The sequence below is a fragment of the Bos grunniens genome, chromosome 9 (assembly GCF_055505025.1).
Source record: "Bos grunniens cultivar Pamir isolate PY7600 chromosome 9, Bosgru_T2T1.0, whole genome shotgun sequence".
Classification (NCBI taxonomy): domain Eukaryota; kingdom Metazoa; phylum Chordata; class Mammalia; order Artiodactyla; family Bovidae; genus Bos; species Bos grunniens.
The window spans coordinates 89,469,755-89,490,785 of record NC_141173.1 but is presented as its reverse complement, the minus strand read 5'-3'; the positions used below and the strand labels follow the sequence as shown (position 1 = coordinate 89,490,785).

At 40.5% G+C, this 21,031-nt stretch overlaps 1 protein-coding gene and 1 long non-coding RNA gene across 12 annotated transcripts in view; one reads left to right on the top strand and one right to left on the bottom strand.

Annotated features, from left to right (window-relative positions):
* The window catches only part of CCDC170 (coiled-coil domain containing 170), a 95,845-nt gene extending 89,853 nt beyond the window's left edge, over window positions 1-5,992 (bottom strand). For 6 of the 11 annotated variants that reach the window (XM_086318349.1, XM_086318350.1, XM_086318353.1 and 3 more), the window contains exon 1: window positions 5,873-5,992. In XM_086318349.1, the coding sequence (XP_086174475.1) occupies window positions 5,873-5,947 (75 nt within the window). In that variant the 5' untranslated portion in view covers window positions 5,948-5,992. The other 5 variants (XM_086318366.1, XM_086318363.1, XM_086318360.1 and 2 more) reach the window with 5 other exon arrangements.
* Window positions 5,052-7,731, top strand: LOC147366347 (uncharacterized). Its single transcript, XR_015133333.1, has 2 exons — window positions 5,052-5,415; window positions 7,284-7,731. It is a non-coding gene; the product is annotated as an uncharacterized LOC147366347 (long non-coding RNA).
* The last annotated feature ends 13,300 nt before the right edge of the window (window positions 7,732-21,031 follow it).

The following is a 21,031-nucleotide window of genomic DNA, read 5'->3' as shown; positions in this document are numbered from 1 at the left end:
TTTCACGAGTTTTCTAATAATGTCCTTTTTCTGGTCCAGGGGTCAACCCAGACTCTCACATTGCTTCTAGTTGTCTTGTCTCCTTAGTCTCTGCCAATCGTGACCTTGACACTTTTGAAGAGTATTGGCCAATTATTTAACAGAAAATCCTTCAAGGTGGGTTTGTCTAACGTGAAAAAGCTGGCTTAAAACTCAACATTCAGAAAACTAAGATCGTGGCATCTGGTCCCATCACTTCATGGCAAATAGATGGGGAAACAGTGGAACCAGTGACAGACTTTATTTTGGGGGGGGTCCAAAATCACTGAACATAGTGACTGCAGCCATGAAATTAAAAGGCACTTGCTGCTTTGAAGAAAAGTTATGACCAACCTACACAGCATATTAAAAAGCAGAGACATGTCTTTGCTGACAAAGATCAGGCTAGGCTAGGCTAGACTAAGCAAAGCTATGGTTTTTCCAGTAGTCATGTATGGATGTGAGAGTTGGACCATAAAGAAGGCTGAGTGATGAAGAATTGATGCTTTTGAACTGTGGTGTTGGAGAAGACTCTTGAGAGTCCCTTGGACTGCAAGGAGATCCAACCAGTCAATCCCAAAGGAAATCAGTCCTGAATATTCATTGGAAGGACTGATGCCGAAGCTGAAATTCCAATACTTTGGCCACCTGATGCGAAGAACTGACTCAATGGAAAAGACCCTGATGCTGGGCAAGATTGAAGACAGGAGGAGAAGGGGACAACAGAGGATGAGATGGGTGGATGGCATCACTGACTCAATGGACATGAGTTTGAGCAAGCTCCGGGGTGTGCTATACAGTCCATGGGGTTGAAAAGAGTTGGACACAACTGAGCGACTGAACTGAACTGAACTCATGATCAGATTGTCATCAGTAATTTTTAATTGTATAAAGCTCTTTTTTATTTGAAACAAGGAAAAACATTTAATTACTTATCTAGTTTAATCTCTACCAATACACTTTCTAGGACTTTGTCCAGTTGATTGTTTCATAGTCTAAAGGTATTTATTCCCTTGAGCAAAGAAAAAAAGTCATCTGGTTAATTTCTACAGCCATATATAGCCCAAATATTTAATATCCTTTTCTTCTTCTTCTTCATGACTTAACCATTTTTGTATTTTTAGTTTTTTAATAGTTCCATTACCAAATTTTTGTCTGGTGGGTCTCTCAGATACATACAGAGGTATATTAAAACTGTTCTACTGTAGGTGAAGATTTGCCTATGTCTCCTCAGAGGTTTTTGCTTCTATTTTGGATTTATATATTTTGAGGCCATTTTATTAGATGCATATACATTTAGAATTGTTGCAACTTTTTCTGATAAATAAGAATTTCTATTATTATGTGGCAGTGATATAATTTGTATCATCATTGTGAGTTTCTTTACCTCTAGTAATGCTTTTTTGCTTTAAAAGTACTGTATAATATTATCATATCCAATAAGGTTTCCTGTGCTTATTATGTATCTGGAAAATCTTTTCAAATATCTTGCTTTCAATCTTTTCATATTAAACACTTTTGTTTAAATATGTGTTTCATAAATAGCATATACCTGAATTTTTTAAAAAAAATTCAATCTGACAATTTTATTGGTTAACTGAGCATTTAATCCATTTATACTTATTGTAATTACTGATATATTCATATTTCTTTTCGTCATCCTTTTTTCTTTTACTTTGGTTTTTCTGTTTTCTCTCTCACTTCTTACCTTTGTGGGAGGCTTCAGGTTATTTTCCTTTATACCTAGAATACCAAGGTTTCTGACTTAAGAAACAGGAAGACATATGATTAGAGTCAGATCTTTTCTTAACTTGAGTTTGATTAAAAGGAAGAGAAAATAAAAAAAGAACAGAACAAATCAAAGAGAAAGGAAGTGGAATAAAGTGGAAATGGTTCCTACTTCATACCCATTAAGCTGACTATACGAAAAAAAAAAAAGAAGAGTGGGCAAAAGGAAGGAAGGAGGATGGGAGGGAAGGAAGGAGAGAATGAGGAAGTGAAAAAGGAAAGAAGGGAAAATACAAGCATGGACAAGGATGTAGAGAAATTGGAACATCTGTGCATTGCTGATAAGAATGTAAAACGGTGCAGCTACTATGGAAAACAGTAAGGCAGTTCCTCAAAAAAACTGAAAATTGGGGATTTTGCTGGTGGTCTAGTGGCTAAGACTCGCACTCCCAATGCAGAGGGCCCAGGTGCGATCCCTGGTCAGGGAACTAGATTCCAAGGCCACAACTAAGAGTTTGCATGCCACAACTAAAGATCCTGAAACGTACAACTGAGACCCAGTGCAGCCAAATAGATAAATATTTAAAAGAAAAAAAGTTATAAAAAATTGAAAATTGAAATGCTACATAATCCAGCAATTACAATTCTTATACCCAAAATAACTGAAAGCAAGATCCTGAAGATGTGTTGTGTACCCAGAGCATTATTCACAATAAAATAGTCCAAGTGTCTCTGTACAGATGAATGGATAAGCAAAACATGACATATACATGCAATGGAATATCATTCTGCCTTCAAACGGGAAGAAGTTCTAATGCACGTATTATTAATAATACAACGTGGATGAATGGATGAACGTCAAGGATATTATGCTAAGTGAAACAAACCAGTCACAAAAGGATGAATACGGTATGATTCCACTTACGCGAGGTGCCCAGAGCAGTCAAATTCAGAAACAGAAGAAGAATGGTGGTTACCAGGAGCTGGGGAGAGGAGGGCACGGGGAGTTACTGCTGAGTGTGCACAGAATTTCAGTTCGAAAGATGAAAAGAGTTTCAGAGACAGACGGTGATGATAGTTGTACAATAAAACAACTGTCCTTAGGGCCACTGAACTGTACACTTAAATTTTGCTAAGACAGTTAATTTTATGTTATGTGTATTTTACCATAATTTTTTAAATGTTTGAAATGGTGGGGAAATAAAGAAAAACTGACTTTACTTCTTTCATAATTATACATGACCAGTTTAAGTCCTCTTTGCTTTGAAGAACTATAGCTGCTGATAGGCCGTGTTGCTATTTACCTTTGCTTCTCATAACAACTCCATCGGGCAGCTATTCTAACTAACTCTTGTTTCACCAAGAGGAAAGAAACTTGCTCAAATTCCCAACCGTGATGTATTCAGTCACTCCATTGGCAGCGTTCCATATATTGACAGTGAATCTCCAAACCACGCTATGTCATAAGCTTTATGATCCCATGTTGCAGATGAAGAAACTAAGTTCTGAGACACTGTCATTTTTTTGCTCAAAGTGTCACAGTTAAGTGGTGTAATCAGGACTGCCTGAACTCATAGCTAATACTTCCAGTCCCTGCAGTATTCTACTTCCTCAGACACTTGGTTATTATCCCCACTTAGTATTTTAATCTGTTTTTCAGTGCATAATGGTATGGCAGGAAAAGCACTAAACTTTCAAAAGAAAGGTATTTAAGTTCCTGTTCCATTATTTGCTAACTGAACAAGCTGTATATTGTGTATAATGGGAAATTCCTGCCCTGCCTATCTGAGTTATAAGGTTGTCTCAGATAAGTATTTTGGAAGCTGAAAAAGTAATTACAGTAAATGCTAGCATTTTGCTTCTCAATAAAATTTAGGCCTTTTGGGTCAATTAAAGTCTTGGACTTGGGGGCTTCCCCAGTGGTCTTGTGGTTAAGAATCTGCCTTGCAATTCAGGGGACACCAGTTCAATCCCTAGTTCCGGAAGATCCCACATGCCACAGGCAACTAAGCCTGTGAGTCACAATTGCTGAGCTTGCTCTCCTAGAGCCCAGGAACCGCAACAAGAGGTCACCTCGATGAGAAGCCCATGCGCCAAGACTTGAAAGTAGTCTGGCTCTCCAAAACTACAGAAAGCCCGAGAACAACAATGAAGCCCCAGAGCAGCCAAAAATAATTTTTTAAAAAGTCTTGGTCTTGGTGGATATTTTCCTTTATGATAAGGTGGCAAAATTTACCCTAAAAATCTCAGTATTAATCAGTAGGATTATTCAATATGATCATTTATTTATTACTAAAACGTAATTATTTTTCCACCTTTACAGTAGAAAATGGGCAGATACCACCAATTAGGAACATCACCAATAGTGGGACAAACTGACATCATGAACCTCCTACTCTGATGAACTGAGACACATCACTTAGATAGTATTCCTACCAAAAATCTCATCATGAAGAACAATCTGATAAACCTATTTTACTGAACAAGATTCTGCAAAAATATCACTGAAGACAAAGAAAGACCGAGGAACTGTTCCAGGTTTACAGAGACTAAAGACACAGCTAAATTCAATGTGTGATCCTGAAATGAAAAAAAAAAAAAAAAAAATGCAGTAAATGGCATTATTGGGACAACTGGCAAAATAGCAGATAGTGGACGTTAGGTAATATTATAAGGATGTTAAACACACTGAATTTGATCATTGTGTTTTGGTTAGAAAATTCCCTTGTTCTTAGGAGACACACTGCTGCTACTGCTGCTAAGTCGCTTCAGTTGTGTCCGACTCTGTGCGACCCCATAGACGGCAGCCCACTAGGTTCCTCTGTCCCTGGGATTCTCCAGGCAAGAATACTAGAGTGGGTTGCCATTTCCTTCTCCAATGCAGGAAAGTGAAAAGTGAAAGTGAAGTCACTCAGTTGTGCCCCACTCGTAGCGACCCCATGGACTGCAGCCTACCAGGCTCCTCCGCCCATGGGATTTGCCAGGCAAGAGTACTGGAGTGGGGTGCCATTGCCTTCTCCATAGGAGACACACACCAGAGTATTTTTTTAGGGATGAAGGGCCATGAGGTCTGTCATTTACTTTCAATTTGTTCCCTCAAACAAATATAAGCAGTACAAAAACTCTACGTATTTATGCATGGGCCAATATTCTTAATGCACAAAGGATACAAGATAGGGACAAAATATGTAAATTTTCTAGTGGAAGAAAAACTAATTTTATTTGTACAAGATGGCACTAGTTTTCCACAAATACATCAAGAATCAAAAAAATCTAAATAGAAGGAAGGCACTATCCGGTCAGATGTAAAGGCAGCCATCAAAGCTGCTGAATGTTAGAATTCCTTACAACTTGTTGGAGAATCCAGCCCAAGTTTTGAATTAACAGCGTGCCCCAGGGATTTTTGTGGTCAGCTGAGCTGAGTACACCTCTGGGGTCAGCAAGCAGTTCGACTGAACAGAGTTCCCCCCTCGTGGGGAACCTCTGACAAACGCTCTGCCTGGTGGGCCCCTGCGCGGGGTCCAGAAGGGGACACTTAACCCAGGCTGAGCCTGCAAGTCCGCGATGCCCAAGTACCACCTGGGAGTAGACGAGTAAATGGATCCGACAACGGAATGACCGTTTCTGAAATGATTAGCAATGAAAAGAGCAGCGACTTCCCTCAAGACTGTATGTATTATTTATTATTAACCTTACCACCTCAGGTTTTTGAAGAAACTGCTCTGAACCACGTCTCTCAGTAGCTAAGAAGTTTAAGATAAAAGCAAGAATTCTTGGCTCCAGGGGCGGGGGTTCGGGGAGGGTCTACAGGAGCCAGACACACCGCTTTGAGAATGTCACCCGAATCGATGACCAAGAGACGCGAACTGGTACAACCTCAAGTTCAGCCGCATTTCACAAACTCACGACCTGCCCCCTCACGTCCTCAAATTCGCCGGCCGCTGGCAATACCAAGTCCCTCTCCGACGCGGGGACGTTCCCACCACGATCCACCCGGACTACGGAGAGGAGAGTTCGCCGGCGAGGAGCGTCGCGCGCAGCCCGGGCCGAGCCTCCCCGGGGCTCTCCCGGGAGGGGACCGACCGCCGGCGCCGCCCCGGCGCGCGCCCGCGGGCTGCGACGGTACCTCGGGCGCGGGCGACGAGGCGCCGAAGGCGGCGGGGCCAGTGGGCGGCGGGCGCCGCGGGCCGGAGGAGCTCATGGCGGCCGGGGTCCCGCGGCGCGCTCAGACCCGCAGTCGCGGGAGCCGGCGGTGCGCGCGGGCGCGTCTCCTCGGGCAACCGGTAAACACTGCGGCGGGCCAGCGGGGCCCTGGACGCTGGCGGCGCCCGCGGGACCCGGAGTCCTCGGCCGGGCTGCGAGGCGTCCGGGCCCCCGAGACGAGCCCGGGGGGCGCCGGGCAGACCCTGATCCTCCTGAAGTTGTCCCGGGGGGCGGTGCGGCGCGGCGGCCGAGCGGCCGCATCCCGCCAGGCGGAGGCTCGGCCGGGCCTGAGCGACTGGGGACGGCGGGGCCGGAGGTCGGTCCTCACCGCCGGGCTCCACCGCGGGCGCAGTTCCGGGTCTTGTCCTCGGGTCAGGGACAAGTGACAGCGAGGGGGGTCACTGATAACCGTGCTGACGGCGTGCGCTGTCATGAAGGTGCATGAGCATTTATTTAGCGCCCACTGTGTGCCAGCGCTTCTGCTTCTTCCAGCGCCCAGCCGCCGCCAGCTGGGTGTGCAACCCGTGCAGTTGCACAGAAGGGCCCGACGCTTGTTTTAACTCCACTCTTGAAATTCTTAGTGATTTTTGAACAGAGGGCCCTACATTTGCCTTTTGTACTGGGACCTGCAAATCATGTAGTCTGTCCTGGTGAGCAGTTCTTTCATTTAACCTTCTCAACAACCCTGCAGGGAAATATAAATAATAGTAAGACTAGTGTTGGTAACAGCCACAGCTTCTAGTTATAAAACATTTACACGTGTTCTCTCAAGAGCTGTTCTAAGTGCTTTCCAAATATGATCTCATTAGTAAAAACAAGATTATGAAGTGGATATTAGAATAATCCATTTTTAAGCTGAGGAAACAATCACAGGGAAATGAAATAAATTGTCCAAGAGTGTATACAGCTGGTCAGTGGCGGAATGAAGATGAGACCCCAGACTTTAAAGCACAGAGAAGGGAGTCACCTGCCTTAGGTCCCACTGTTTATAGCAGAACCTCAAACTGAAACCCACATTCACCCCACTTGAAGGCCCTTGGTAGAACTCCCTGTGTGCTCTTCTAAAATTAAATGAAATCAAAGATATGGCAACTCTTCTTGGATTCCATTCCACCATCCTACATGCATTCATTATTATCTCTGAGGACTTCTTGGCCTCAGATGATGTCTTTTGATTTTATAGTAATAATCGTCACCTGTCCAATCCAGAATGACCACAATGCTTTCACTGGAAGCAGCATTAAAAAAAAAAAAAATCCTTTAATGGAAACTAAAGCTGTCAGAAATCTCCTCTTAATAGAATAGTTTGTAATAAACATTCTTTTCAATTGCAGTTGTTCCTTGCAGTACAATTACTACACACGTGTCAAATTTTCAGTGAAATGACACTGCCCGAGGAAACACAAAAGCTGACACAACCTCAAGGCAACTGGAAGAGGAGCTGAGAAAGTCCCTTCTCTATTTACATCTAATTGTTGCAGAGTTCAATTTCATAAAGTCTATCTGGTCACTCTGGTCAAACTTGTAACTCTCCTTCATCACACCAGAAGATATGAATTTACACAGTCTTTAAAAATCAGTGTTGGTCACCAAGAACCAACTGTATAGCAGCACATAGAACTCTGCTCAATGTCATGTGGCAGCCTGGATGGGAGGGGGTGCTAGGGGGAGAATGGATACATGTATATATGTGGCTGAGTCCCTTGGCTGTTCACCAGAAACTACCACAACATTGTTCATCGGCTATGCCCCAATACAAAATAAATTTATTTTAAAAAATCAGTATTGGTGATGAATGTGTTAATTAGAAGGATGGGAGAAATCCTTTTACAATGTATACTTACATCAGGTCATCACTGTGCACACTTTATCTTACAGTTTTGTCAATTATATCTTGATGAAGCTGGGGGAAAATAAAGTAAAAATTTGAATCAGTGTTAAACAGATTTTTCTCCATGCGGAAAAAAATTTACTTTCATGGTAAGTGGGAGCAGAAAAGTGCCTGGCTTGACCCCCACCTGGATGCCTTCAAACTTCATGGGATGTCAAGACATGAACCAAGTGATTCTTCAAGGCAATACCTGATGATGGTCCTTTGAGAATTGAAAGAAGGACCCAAGACTGGATGTAGGTCTGAGCTGGACCCTGGAAGAGACTACAGTTTGGGACAAGCTGTTACTATGGTGATAGAAGACGCAGGCTGGCAGTGGGGGGAACTCTGGGTTTGATGATAGTTTAAGCAAGGGAGGGATGTAAAAAATATTCCTGCCCAGATTTCTCACAAAATTGCATGTGTGGGCAACATATTACGGTGTATAATGTCTTAGTACAGACTTCTGTTTTTCTTTATCATGACAACAGTGCAGGCAGCTGCCCCCAGTTTGAACTAGTCTACTTCATATAACTGCTTTTTTATAGAAAAGGGAAGTTCCTAATTAGATGCCAGGCTAGTGTATAGAAACCATTCCACTAGGGACCAAGTTTTTAGCAAGAGTTGATTTACAATGTATTAGTTTCTGGTGGACAACAAAGTGCTTCAGTTTTATATGTATACACTTTTTCAGTTCCTTTTCCATGAAGTTGATTACCTTTAGTTCCCTGTGCTATTTAGTAGGTCCTTAGTTACTTATCTATTTTGTATTCAGTCGTTTAGGTCAAGGACAATGTTAAGGCTGCAACCAAAGGGCAACAGTAGGTGGGATATGTAGGAGGATCTAGAGGGGAGTCAGGGAGGCCTACAGGAGGGGCTGTCACGGGCCAGGTGAGAGCTGAGACTGATGGGCTGGGAGTGGTGATGAGGGGTGGGGAGATTTGGAGGTGGAAGCCACTGGAATCTGAGGTTACCAGCCAGGCTGAAAGCCCAGTGAGGCCTGAAAGGCAGTGAGGAGATAAAGCAGAAGGAGGAGGAAAGAGAGTTCAGTTTAGGACATATTTAGCCTGAGGTGCTGATAGGGGTAGGCAAACAAATATTTTGCAGTTTGGGAACGGGAAGCCCTGGGCATGTCCAGCTTAAAGCAGAATTTCCACCTCATTCTTCTATCATGTTACTATCCTGAAATATGTTTAGAAACCTGGCATGCTGAGACAGACGTTCAATAAACATGATATCTGAGACAAGATTGAAATGCCTCATCAGTAGCTCTGGGAAGACATTAAGATCTGTATCTCTGGCACTTGGGCTTTTATTTTGGAACTCTCTTGGGGTTTTGGAAGTTTATTTCTCTGGTTTCTTTTTATGTTTGTTTGCTTGTTTGTCTTGCAAATATACAAGCTTCTCATAGGAAAAATCTATAATAAGATGACTTTGGGGACTTTCAATGTGTTTAGAAACCTGTCCAGAAAGCACTCCTATAACATTTTATTTGTCTAAAGATTTTTTTCAAAGGATATGTTTGATTTAAATATTTTCCTCAACGGCTGAATGAAATGTTGCCAAATGCTGCAAACTGCTTTAGATATCCAATACAAGATAGATGCCTTGGTGAAAGACAGACCACCAAAATCTAATACGTTTATCCTTCAAGTGACCACATTTAAAGGTTTTTTCAACCATTCTCGGTCCTTTCTTAGACTTGTTTCAGTTGTTTTGCTGATTTCTATTTTATCTCTCTAATAATTAGTCCTTTTAAAAATTAATTTTTATTGGAGTATAATTGCTTTACAATGTGTTAATTTCTACTATACAGCAAAGTGAATCAGCTATATGTATACATATAATTAGTCCTTCTTTAGGAATGTTTATCATTTTACTAATTCATCCTGAAGCAAATCCCTGTCCCTTATTTGTTCTAGTCTGAAAACATTCTCTCACTGTCACTTTCAAAGATCTTTATAAAGTTTCATACCATTTATTTTTAAAGTCTGTTTTCTTTTCCTAATACTTAAAACTGTTTCCAACATATTTTTTACCTAAAATAAATGTGATCCATTTTATAACTTTATGATAGGTAGAAACTACTGAGAGCTCACTTTATAAAAAACAACCAATTCAAGGACCTTTGGTTTCAGCATTAAAACCAATGACAGACTGCTCTTTTTAATAAAAAAGTAAAATCCTTATTCAAAACTTAAAGTGATTTAAAAAATATTTTAGCCAGGTAAAAAGAAGGTTCTGGAAAACACCAATGATAAATATATATTTTCCAGACTCGCGTGATTTTCATTTGACGTTAAATTCAACATATTTTATTGATAATTCAATTTTAATCTGTAGTTTTTCAACTAATCAAAAAGATTCACTGTACATAATGCCATCCTCCAAGGCCTTACTGAAGCAATTTTTCAGTTGTAAAGTTGCAAGTTTAAAAGAGTTTAATATTTCAGGAAAAATTTGGAGGGATTAATCAGGCAATCAATGTTAATATTTTTCTACCCTAAGGGGAGAATGAACTTACTGGCAGATCGTCAGAAGAACCATCTCATCATGCGTCTCTTTATAGGAAAAGTGTCAACCAGTCAGAAGGATTTATGAAGTCTGAGATGAAGCAAGAGCCTAAGGCCCTCTTTTGCTCTCTCCTCCACATTCCCTTTGCAGCTATGGGTCTTTTCGTAAGGTCTTTCACCTTTGGCGTTAGTGTTTCAGAAAGAGTTAGGAGTCAGGATTCTTAAGAAAGTGGTTTACTTAGGAGGGCTCCTAGGACAAGGAGGCAAAGAAAACAGGATAGAAGAGAACAAGCTACTCAAGCACGTAGCTGAGCCTGGAAACTAACTTCCCACTTTGATGCCAGGGGACTGGCTCTTTGTACCTGTTACCTCCTCCCCCTGCCCTATCCCCAGATCCAGTCTCAAGTCAGCTATCCATTGGCAGGAGGTCAAGTCTCCAGCAAAATGGACAGGATTTCACAGCTGACAAAGCAACTGTTGGGGGGAAAGGGAGATCTCAGCTAAGAAAAGGGGTTCCAGAAAGGATCACATCTTCAACTGCACAATGCAGTTTTAGATATAACTCTTCAGTCTTTCTCCTTTCTCCTTTCTTGTTATCGATTGTCTTAGACTGGGTTTTAAGGAGCTTTTATTCTGGGGGGGGGGGGGGCGGTGTTTTTTTTAATCTGGGCTTTTATACCAACCAGACTGCTTCTAATCCATTTTCAAGCCAACACAAGAATTACTTTTTTTTTATTTTTAACTGCAATCTGATGATTCCCTTGTTGTAAAACTTCAAGGAAATCCCACTGTTTACAGGACTCGAGGAAGAGTTCTTAACGTCAGACTTTTTTTTTATACTTTTCATAGGTTTATTATTTTTCCTCCTCAAATCAACTTCTCTGGGTATTATTGTCCTCTTATTACAGGTGTAGAAACTAAAGCTCAGAGACAGAGCTTGCTCACAACATAGATGTCAGTACAGAGCCTCCCTGGGGCTCAGTGGGAAAGAATCCACCTGCCAATGCAGGAGACATTGGTTCAATTCCTGAATCTACTACATGTGGTGGGCAGCAAAGCGTGTGCCCCACAGCTGTTGAGCCTGTGCTCTAGAATCCAGGAGCTGCAACTCCTGAGCCCACTTGCCCTAGAGCCTGTGCTCTGCAACAAGAGAAGCCACTGCAATCAGAAGCCAAAGCCCCGCAACGAGAGAGCAGCTCCTGCTTGCCGTAATTAGAGAAAAGCCCACAGGCAGCAACCAAGACCCAGCACAGCCAAATAAATAAATAAAAATTTTAAAATAAATGAATAAAATCGGCTTAAAAATAATTGGCAGTACAGGTGTTTCAAGTGAGGTCTCTCTGTCTCCAAGTTCGCTACTCTTTGTAATAGATATTATCTAACAGCCAGCATTTCTCAAAAGTTGAACTCATCCACTCTGTCCACTGTGTTTCTCCTGTGCAACCTACCTACAGTTAAGGCTGCTGTATATGGTTGATCAGGCTGTACACTGCTCAAGGGCAACACATTTTAAGGGGTACTCTTCGAAGCAGAGACATTTATGCTATTTGGAAAGATCTTTGTATTTTTATCACACTTTAAAATTTTTTGAAGATGGGTGTTTTGTACATTTATTATGAGAGTTATTTCAACTGATAGAAGTAAAATGTCCTTTTAAAGGGTTAGATATGTACTAGCTACTTTGATCTATGAAGGAGAACTTTGATAAGTGAATAATACCTAAAACAGCTTGGGTTTCTAAATAAGAAGCTTGTTTTCTGACACACTGATCAGCTGTATATTTAAGTTTTACAAATACAGTCAGTCCTATTTGTAGATTCCATATCTGCAAATTCACCTATATACTGAAATTTATTCACAACCCAAAAATCAATACACATGGAGCTTTCTCAGTCATTGACAGACATGCACAGAGTGGTGAAATATTTGAACTAATGGTAAGGCTATGCTCTGTCTTCTTGTTTCAGCCCTCAGACTGTAAATAAGTGTTATTTTTGTGATCTATTTAGTTCCAGTTTTTTGTTGTTGTTGCATTTTTGTGCTTTGTGTACGTGTATATGTGTGACTTTGCTATTTTAAATGGCTTCCAGACATAGTGCTGAAGTGCTTTTTAGTGTTCTTAAGCCGATAAGGCTGTGACGTGCCTCACAGAGAAAACAGCATTTTAGATAAGCTTCATTTAGACATGAACTACAGAGTTACCCAAAGCTGTTGGCCATGAGTTCAATGTAATGATTCAACAATATATATTAAAGTGTCTCTAAGCAGAAATGCATGCAAAACAAGGTCATATATTGATCAGTTAATGAAAATGCTGTGACGAAATACTCATGGAAACCTAAGCCTATATTTTCCCTGGGAGCAGTGGATCAGTATTTGCTAATTCAATGTTTAAAATGACTTTATAGACTATAACTACTGTGAAAAAACAAACTGAATTCCACTGAATTGATCACTGATTAAATTTGACACTCACACTGCAGTTTATATCATCTGCTGTTTGTTTTTGAATGGTATCTTGTAGTTTTTGATTAAAATCTACATTTTCATTATGACAACTGTCATTAAATAATTTATATTTAATAATGCAATAATTAAATAGGATAAGTCAAATGTACTTTCTGCCAATTCAGTTACATGACCATGTAATATGAATTTTTTAATAATATATTCTTGTTAAAAAATTATTCATCTGAAGTAAAAATAGATTTTCCATAATACTCTATAGGTATAAAGTTTTCAAAATTTATCACACATGATGACATGATGAAAAAAAAAACCTGTGAATCCTTGTTATTTTTTTCTCTCATATATTTTTTAGTCTACTTATATTTTAAACTCTTTGGGGATGAAAAAGTGAAACAAAGAATAAAAATGAGTTCAAATATTTGCAGCACTTATCATGTCTTCTAAAAAGCAGGCCAAATGTTGCTTCAAAAAATGATAACTTTTAAGTGCATTTGTTCTGCGTTTATTTGGTATGATTTTAAAAATAAAATGGGTGTTACCAATAAAATAATGCAGGGATAAAAATTTACTGTGCATGAAAGCATCAAAGAGATTATGAAATTCTTTGAAGCAAAAGCAATGGTGTTTATGAAAATATTTCTGGTAGTTACACAGCAATGTAATCTCTAAAAGAGAGATTTATGATGCTGAAAGAGTATCGCTGCTGTAATCACTTCAGTTAGATATATTGCTTTTAAAATTTGTTAGATATAGTGCTAAAAAATTTTTTAATCTACATACAGCTGGCAGATTTTTCTCAGATAAAAACAGCCCTCCTTCTTGGTAGCTGGAAGTAGCAGACTGATTACCCAGTGAAGCTCTGTAGGGTCAAGCATTTTTCTTGCTTTAACGAAATTGGCAATCAGTAGATACATCTTTGATTGAAATCAGATTATAAATGAGATCTAGTTCTTTTCATATATACGGGGAAGAAAGCACCAGTAAAGTATAAACTTGTGTGAGAAATCTTGTCCTTTTTTAAAAAAGTACCAAAAGTCCTTGAATTTATCTCTGGCCTTGGAGGCTTTCAAACAGGGGTGAATGGACAGACCCTGGAATAAATCTGCCTAGGATAAAATTCTGGCTCTGCCACTTCGAGCTTTGTTTTGAACTTGGGCAAATTCCTCTACCTCCTTGGGCTTACTTCCTCATCTGTATTATAGGGGTAATAATAAGTTCTTAACCCATGGAGTTGTTGCAAGGATTACATAAGTTAATACATGGTTAGATAACATGACCGATTCAATGGACATGAATTTGAGCAAACTCTGGGAGATAGTGATGGACAGGGAAGCCTGGTGTGCTGCAGTCCACGGGGTTGCAAAGAGTCCAACATGACTTAGCGAATGAACAACAAAGTACCTAGTATAGAACCTGGGACAAAGTACAAAATAACTGTTAGCTCTTAGCATTATTTTTCTAAAATATAGAGAAGAACATTCCCCCACAAGCCACTGCAAAAAAGGACTGGAAAAGCAAAGGGTTTACACTTCCGCTAAATTACTCAGAACTTTGGAAGACCATAGGCTTAATTTTTTTTCCCACTACTCAGCATATAAGAATATATTCTTAAAGCATTTTCATTTCTTTTGGAAAATATGAATTTTAGAAAGGGGTTGTAGGTAGAAACAACAGAGGCACCTCATTTCTAAGAACTTAGAAATCAATTGACCTCAAGATATGGAAGCAATCAAAATGTCCATCAACAGATGAATGGATAAAGAAGATGTCATATATATAAAGTTTATATATGCTGCTGCTGCTGCTAAGTTGCTTCAGTCGTGTCTGACTCTGTGCAACCCCATAGACAGCAGCCCACCAGGCTCACCTGTCCCTGGGACTCTCCAGGCAAGAACACTGGAGTGGGTTGCCATTTCCTTCTCCAATGCATGAAAGTGAAAAGTGAAAGTGAAGTCGCTCAGTCGTGTCCGACTCTTAGCGACCCCGTGGACTGCAGCCTTCCAGGCTCCTCCATCCATGGGATTTTCCAGCAAGAGTACTGGAGTGGGGTGCCATTGCCTTCTCCAAGTTTATATATATGTGTGCATATAAATATATACAAATTTTGTATGTTTATATATATTTATTTATACAATGGAATACTACTCAATCACAAAAAAAAGACTGAAATTTTGCCATTTGTGGCAACATGGATGAACTTGGGGGCCATGACGCTACGTGAAATAAGTCAGAAAAAGACAAATACTATGTAATATCATTTATATGTGGAATCTAAAAAACACAACAAACTAGTGAATATAACAAAAAAAGAGGTAGACTCACAGATATAGGAAACAAATTAGTGGTTCCCAGTGGGGAGAGGGAAGTGGGAAGGGACAAAAGAAGGGTAGGAGATTAAGAGGTACAAGTTATTAGGTATAAAATAGGCTGCAAGGTTATAATTGTTCAACACAGGGAATTTAGCCAGACTTCAAGTGGAGTGAAAGGTGAAGTGAAAGTGTTAGTCACTCCGTTGTATGCGACTCTTTGCGACCCCATCGACTGTCCCAGCCGGCCAGACTCCTCTGTCCATAGAATTCTCCAGGCGAGAATACTAGAACGGGTTACCATTTCCCATTCCAGAAAATCTTCCCAACCCAGGGATTGAACCAAGGTCTCTGGCATTGCAGGTGGAGTCTTTACCATCTGAGCCACCAGGGCTTCATAAATGGAGTATAAGCTTTAAAATTGTGACTCACTATATTGTACACCTGTAACTTATATAATGTTACTGCATACTAATTATAGTTCAATTTTTAAAAAATCAATTAGCCTCATGTGATTAAACCAAAGCAGAGTTACGCAAAACCCCTTATAAGGACACTATTTTCCCAGCCAAGACAGACTGTAACTTAATTGAAAATAGTAACAGATATAAAGAACATGGTAACCACAAGAGAGGTTATTAATAATCCCACAGAAGCTCAGGGGAAGACAGTGAACCCCAAATGTCATGCCCATTTGATGGCTTTATTTCTCATCTAAATAAACAGGTTTTCAAGGTTTTAGAGTTCAAGAGTCTAACCTCCCTCACCACCTACAAACCTATGGACACCAAGTACCTCCCAGAGACCTGGCCTTCTCTCAGGACCATCATTCATCCATAGGACCTGTCGGGTGCTGAACACAACAGAACCCTGTTGTCACAGTTCTGTTTAGTCAGGGTCACTCTGAGGCTTCCCTCATAGGTCAGTTGTTAAAGAATCTGCCTGCAGTGCAGGAGACCCGAGTTCGATTCCTGGGTCGGGAAGATCCTCTGGAGAAGGAAATGGCAACCCACTCTAGTATTCTCGCCTGGAGAATTCCATGGACAGAGGAGCCTGGCGGGCTACAGTCTATGGGGTCCCAAGAGTTGGACATGACTGAGTGACTAAGGCTTACACACTCCAAGACAGCTATGAAAATATGAATGCAGTACTTTGGGAGTTTTTGCTCCCATGTGTTGAAGTTCTTGAAGCACCAATGTTAAATATTCCATCAAAAATTATGATAATTTACCAAACAAATGTTCCATGAAAAAAAAAATTGACCTTCAAAAGCAAATGTGGCTTCTAAATTAAGCAAAACCCCAGCTTCTTCTGGATCTTTAAAATGTCTTTATTATTTTGGAAAATCTTATGGCTTTGGGTGGGGGAGTGTGGGATTTTCCTGACCCCATTTTAGACATGCTTTGGGTTTCTTTTAAAATGATGCCAACTTTCTTTCAAAAAGCAACAAATAATTCTTGCTAATAAAAAGTTTATAAAAGTAGAGTGGGAAGGCTGTTCCTTTTACGCTCTGGGCCTTCAGTATCGATTCTAACTTCCTGCTGAGGTTTTCTCAAAAGTATTCAAAAACATTTCAATGATTTTTCTGATTCAGACCAGGCTAGATTTTATTACCAATTCGATTTAGCCAATCTTATGCATACATATAAAGTTATCATCTACTTTTCTCAACAACATCATAAAAATAAATGAGTCTAATTTTTGGAAAGAGATTATAATCTTCTGCTGATTCACAGATTTGACCTCAATTAAAATACCCTCTTTATAAGCTTGCATTGTGAGTCGTAAACTTCCTTGGTCTATAAAACCCCCTCTAATAAAAGAGAAAGAGAAGGAAGCAAGTTACAGGAAGTTGAGTCTTTGCCTAACCATTTTTTAAAGAAATGAACTCCTCAGCCTTTTCAAAGACAGATGTCTCTTGAGGTGGTTCTGCAATACTGATTTATGAGTTTAAACTGCCTTTATTTCATCTGGTAAATTAGCCACAATTACTTAATACCTGCTCTTGATACAGAGTGGTGATCAGACTATTCAGTGAATTCAAAAGAATAAAAAGTATGTAAGTCTAATCTTGAGGACTTTCTGGTTAACAAGGAATGATGAGTTGCAGAAAAGAGAAAAACCATAAAGCACAAACCACAGTTAGTCACCAAGCAATACTGCAAACATGGTATGTCCTCACGGCTGGAGGCATAAACATATTTGATGGTAGGTTGGGAAAGACTTCCCTAGGCAGGTGAGTCTTCCCAGAACTCTGAAAGGTAAAGTGAGAAAAAGTCAGAATTATCCCAATTCCTTAGCACATCAGGCTTCAGCCATTTTGTAACATACGTGTGAGCAAAACTCTCTAAGTCAGTCCTCACACATCTCAGTGTTCACACACAGTCACAAACACTCAGACAATAAATTCAGGCTGATTTGTCCCAAGATGAAAACATAAACACAAGGCCCAGATTTATGTTTTCCAGTTTTTATATCGTGATCATGTATGTGTCCTGGACAGGCTAGCTGTTCACCAAACCTGGTTAGGTGTAACTTTGAATTTCTGGCCTTTGGGATGTGGGCAGAAGTAAAGTATATCACTCTCAGGTTTGGTCCATTAAAACTTCCTGTGTGATGCTGTATGCTCTCTCTTCCTCTGTCTTCTGGCTAAATCCTGAAATCTGAATGAGCTCCAAAACCACAAATTGAACGAGGTAGAACCTCCATCAGCCTGGATCCCTGAATGTCTGCAGAGAGCAGATCACCCCATCACCTCCCCGCCACACATTCCAGCTAATTGGACTTCCCATTTGTTAAGCTGTTGAGCTTTGGGTATTTACCTGTTATAGCCAGCATAACCTTACCTATAAAATGTCTCATATTTGAAAACAAAAACAGATATGTAATCCTGATGAATTTTGATGGGAAGATTAGAAATTTATGAAAGAAGATGTATTATGAATTTATTTTCATTTTTAAAAGTACAAAATGAACCATTTGAATGGCAAATAAAAACTCTAAGTGTAGATATAGTTAGAGGAAAACACGGAATGATACAATTATTTGAGGGGGAGAATTTTTTTATCTGGGTCAGATCTGTAACACAACTAGCTGTGCCCACCTGCTCCCCCCCTCCCCTGCCCCTCTCCCACCAATGCCCTGGGGCCAAAATAGTTTCTGTCTAAGCCTCTTTATTCACTAAATAAGTTTTGAGGGTAAGGTTTCCCACGCAGTAATCCTGCTCCTCTTCTTTTTCCTGTGTCACACCTCACTCCAGTGAAATTTTACAAGGAAGCAAATACATAAAACAGATCATCTTGGCACTGCTCTTGTTCAGCTGGCAGTTGAAAACACAGCTCCATGCCCAAACTGCTCCTGGTACTCCTGGAAACACCTTAACAAAGCCCCAGAGGCTTTTAGAAGTACAGTTTGAAAGCCATAGCTTACATTAATTCAACTGCAAAGTATTAGGTACAGTCAGACCAAGTATCCTTAGTTTCCAGAATTTATAATGCCCTCATTATTGGTCAGTTTATCTGTATTTTTAGAAATTATTTTCCAACCTATGTAAACTCTTAAGACAGTAAACTCCATTTTCCTCCAAAATATTTCTTTACATTCATCTTTCTTCCATTTTTCTCTGTCATCAGCCGAGTTCCAGCCCACATTACGCGACTCCTTTCCTCAGTTTCTCCCTGCTCTCCCACATCCATCCACACACACAGTGTATTCTCTGTCCATGAGTAAAGAAGAGTTTATCCTCTGTCCGTGGTTAAAGAAGGTCCAAGATCAGATCTGCCTGTTCAAATGGCTGTCCCTGACCACTCTGTATAAAATAGGCTCTTCTCCTTGATGTCAAAAATATATCACCTCCTGACATCAAACCACTCCTGGGCTTGCTTGTTTCCCCTCACTTGGATTGTAAACTCTGGGAGGATAAGGATTTTATTCTGTTCGTTACTTCATCCCAACACCTAAAACAGTGCATAGCACATATTTATGGCTCAGCAAATGATTCTCTGAGTGAACAAAGGAAGCAATCCCCTTAGAGAGTTTGCAGCACCTATGATTACTCTATTCGACTCAAAACCGTTCAACTCTGCTCAATATTATGTGCCAGCCTGGATGGGAGGAGGGTTTGAGGGACGAGAGGTCCATGTATATGTATGGCTGAGTCCCTTTGCTGTCCACCCAAAACCACCACAACGTTGTTAATTGGCTGTACCTCAGTACAAAATGTTTTTGGTGATAAAAAATATGAAAAGAAATAAAGTTTTGCTATAAGAAAAAAGACCCATTCAGATCCCAACATTATTAATGCACAGCTCCCTTTTGCTGCCTTATTTCCTGTCTCAGAATCTCCTGGATGACTCTCCAGGAATCACAATCTCCATGTTGACTCTCATAGCAACATGCATGAATCTCAAAGGCGTTATGTTGGGTGAAGAAGCCAACCTCGAAAGGTTTGTATTGTATGATCCCATCTATATGACATTCTCAAAAGGACAAAACTACAGGACAAAGAACAAGATCCGTGGTTCCAAGAGTTAGGAGTTGGAGTAAAGGTGAATATAGAGGAACAGTGCGAGGGAGTTTGGGGGAGATGGAATTGTTCTGTGTGTTGATTATGGTGGTGGTCATGGATCTATACATATCCTGAAATTCTTAGATTTGTACTTCAAAGGAAAGAAAGTTGGCTATAATTTTTAAAATAAAATAAATAAATATGCAAAAAATATTTAGTCCTTTGAACCCTAAGATCCAGAGAAACTGAGTTTTTGCTGTTCCTACATCTTGCTCTAACTTTCCTGTCCTCTCCCATCCTCTTGTGAAACCTCCCCTATTTCTATCACCTCCTTTCTGTCTCTCCCTACCCAGACTCTCCACATTGAAAATTTCCTACCACAAAACTGGGCTTCCCTGATAGATCAGTTGGTAAAGAATCTGCCTGTAATGCAGGAGACCTCAGTTAGATTCCTGGGTCAGGAAGATCCCCCTGGAGAAGGGACAGGCTACCCACTCCAGTATTCTTGGGTTTCCCTGGTGGCTCAGCTGGTAAAGAATCCTCCTGCAATGTGGGAGACCTGGGTTCGATCCCCGGGTTGGGAAGATTCCCTGGAGAAGGGAACTGCTACCTACTCCAGTATTCTGGCCTGGAGAATTCCATGGATTGTATAGTCCATGGGATCCCAAAGAGTTGGACACAACTGAACGACTTTCACTCACACTCACCACAAAACTGCCAGATTGATTTTTCTAACACATGCCTTTTCCCACTTCCCTCTTCAGAAACTCTCAATGGCTCCATATTGCCTATAGCAGTAGTTTCCAAGCCTCTTTCTCCTTTTTGCCAATGAATCTGTTCAATTGGAAACTTTTTCAGGAGTCCTGTGTGTAGAACAGACCAATTTGGGGATTTCCCTGGTTCACCTAGCTGACAAAGGGTGGGGTTCTAGAACCCTACTAAAGTGCCTCCCAGGACCTCCCTGGTGGGCAAGTGACTAAGACTTCACGTTCCCAATGCAGGGAGCCTGGGTTCGATCCCTGGTCAGAGTCCTAAATCTCACATGCCACAAAGATCCAAAATTCTGCGTGTGCCAACTAAGATCCAGCACAGCCAAATAAATAAATAATAAATATTGTAAAATAAGCAAAATAAAATCACAAGTCAATGCATTTATAGCATATAAAAAACAGTGCCTCCCCATCGCGCCTTTCTTACACCCAAGCCCAAGTCCCAGAGTACCTCCCCAGAACCCCAAGCGCTCTCAGAAGCACAGGTTGAGAACTATGGTCAATAGAACAAAGTCTAACTTTTGGGGAGACACTTCTGATCTCTGAGAAACCTCACTATTGTCCTAAAGAATTTATGGGACCATACAAAGAACAGGAGACTTTAGAGCTTTTGGGTTCAAGCCCCAATCCAGACACTTACTAGCTGT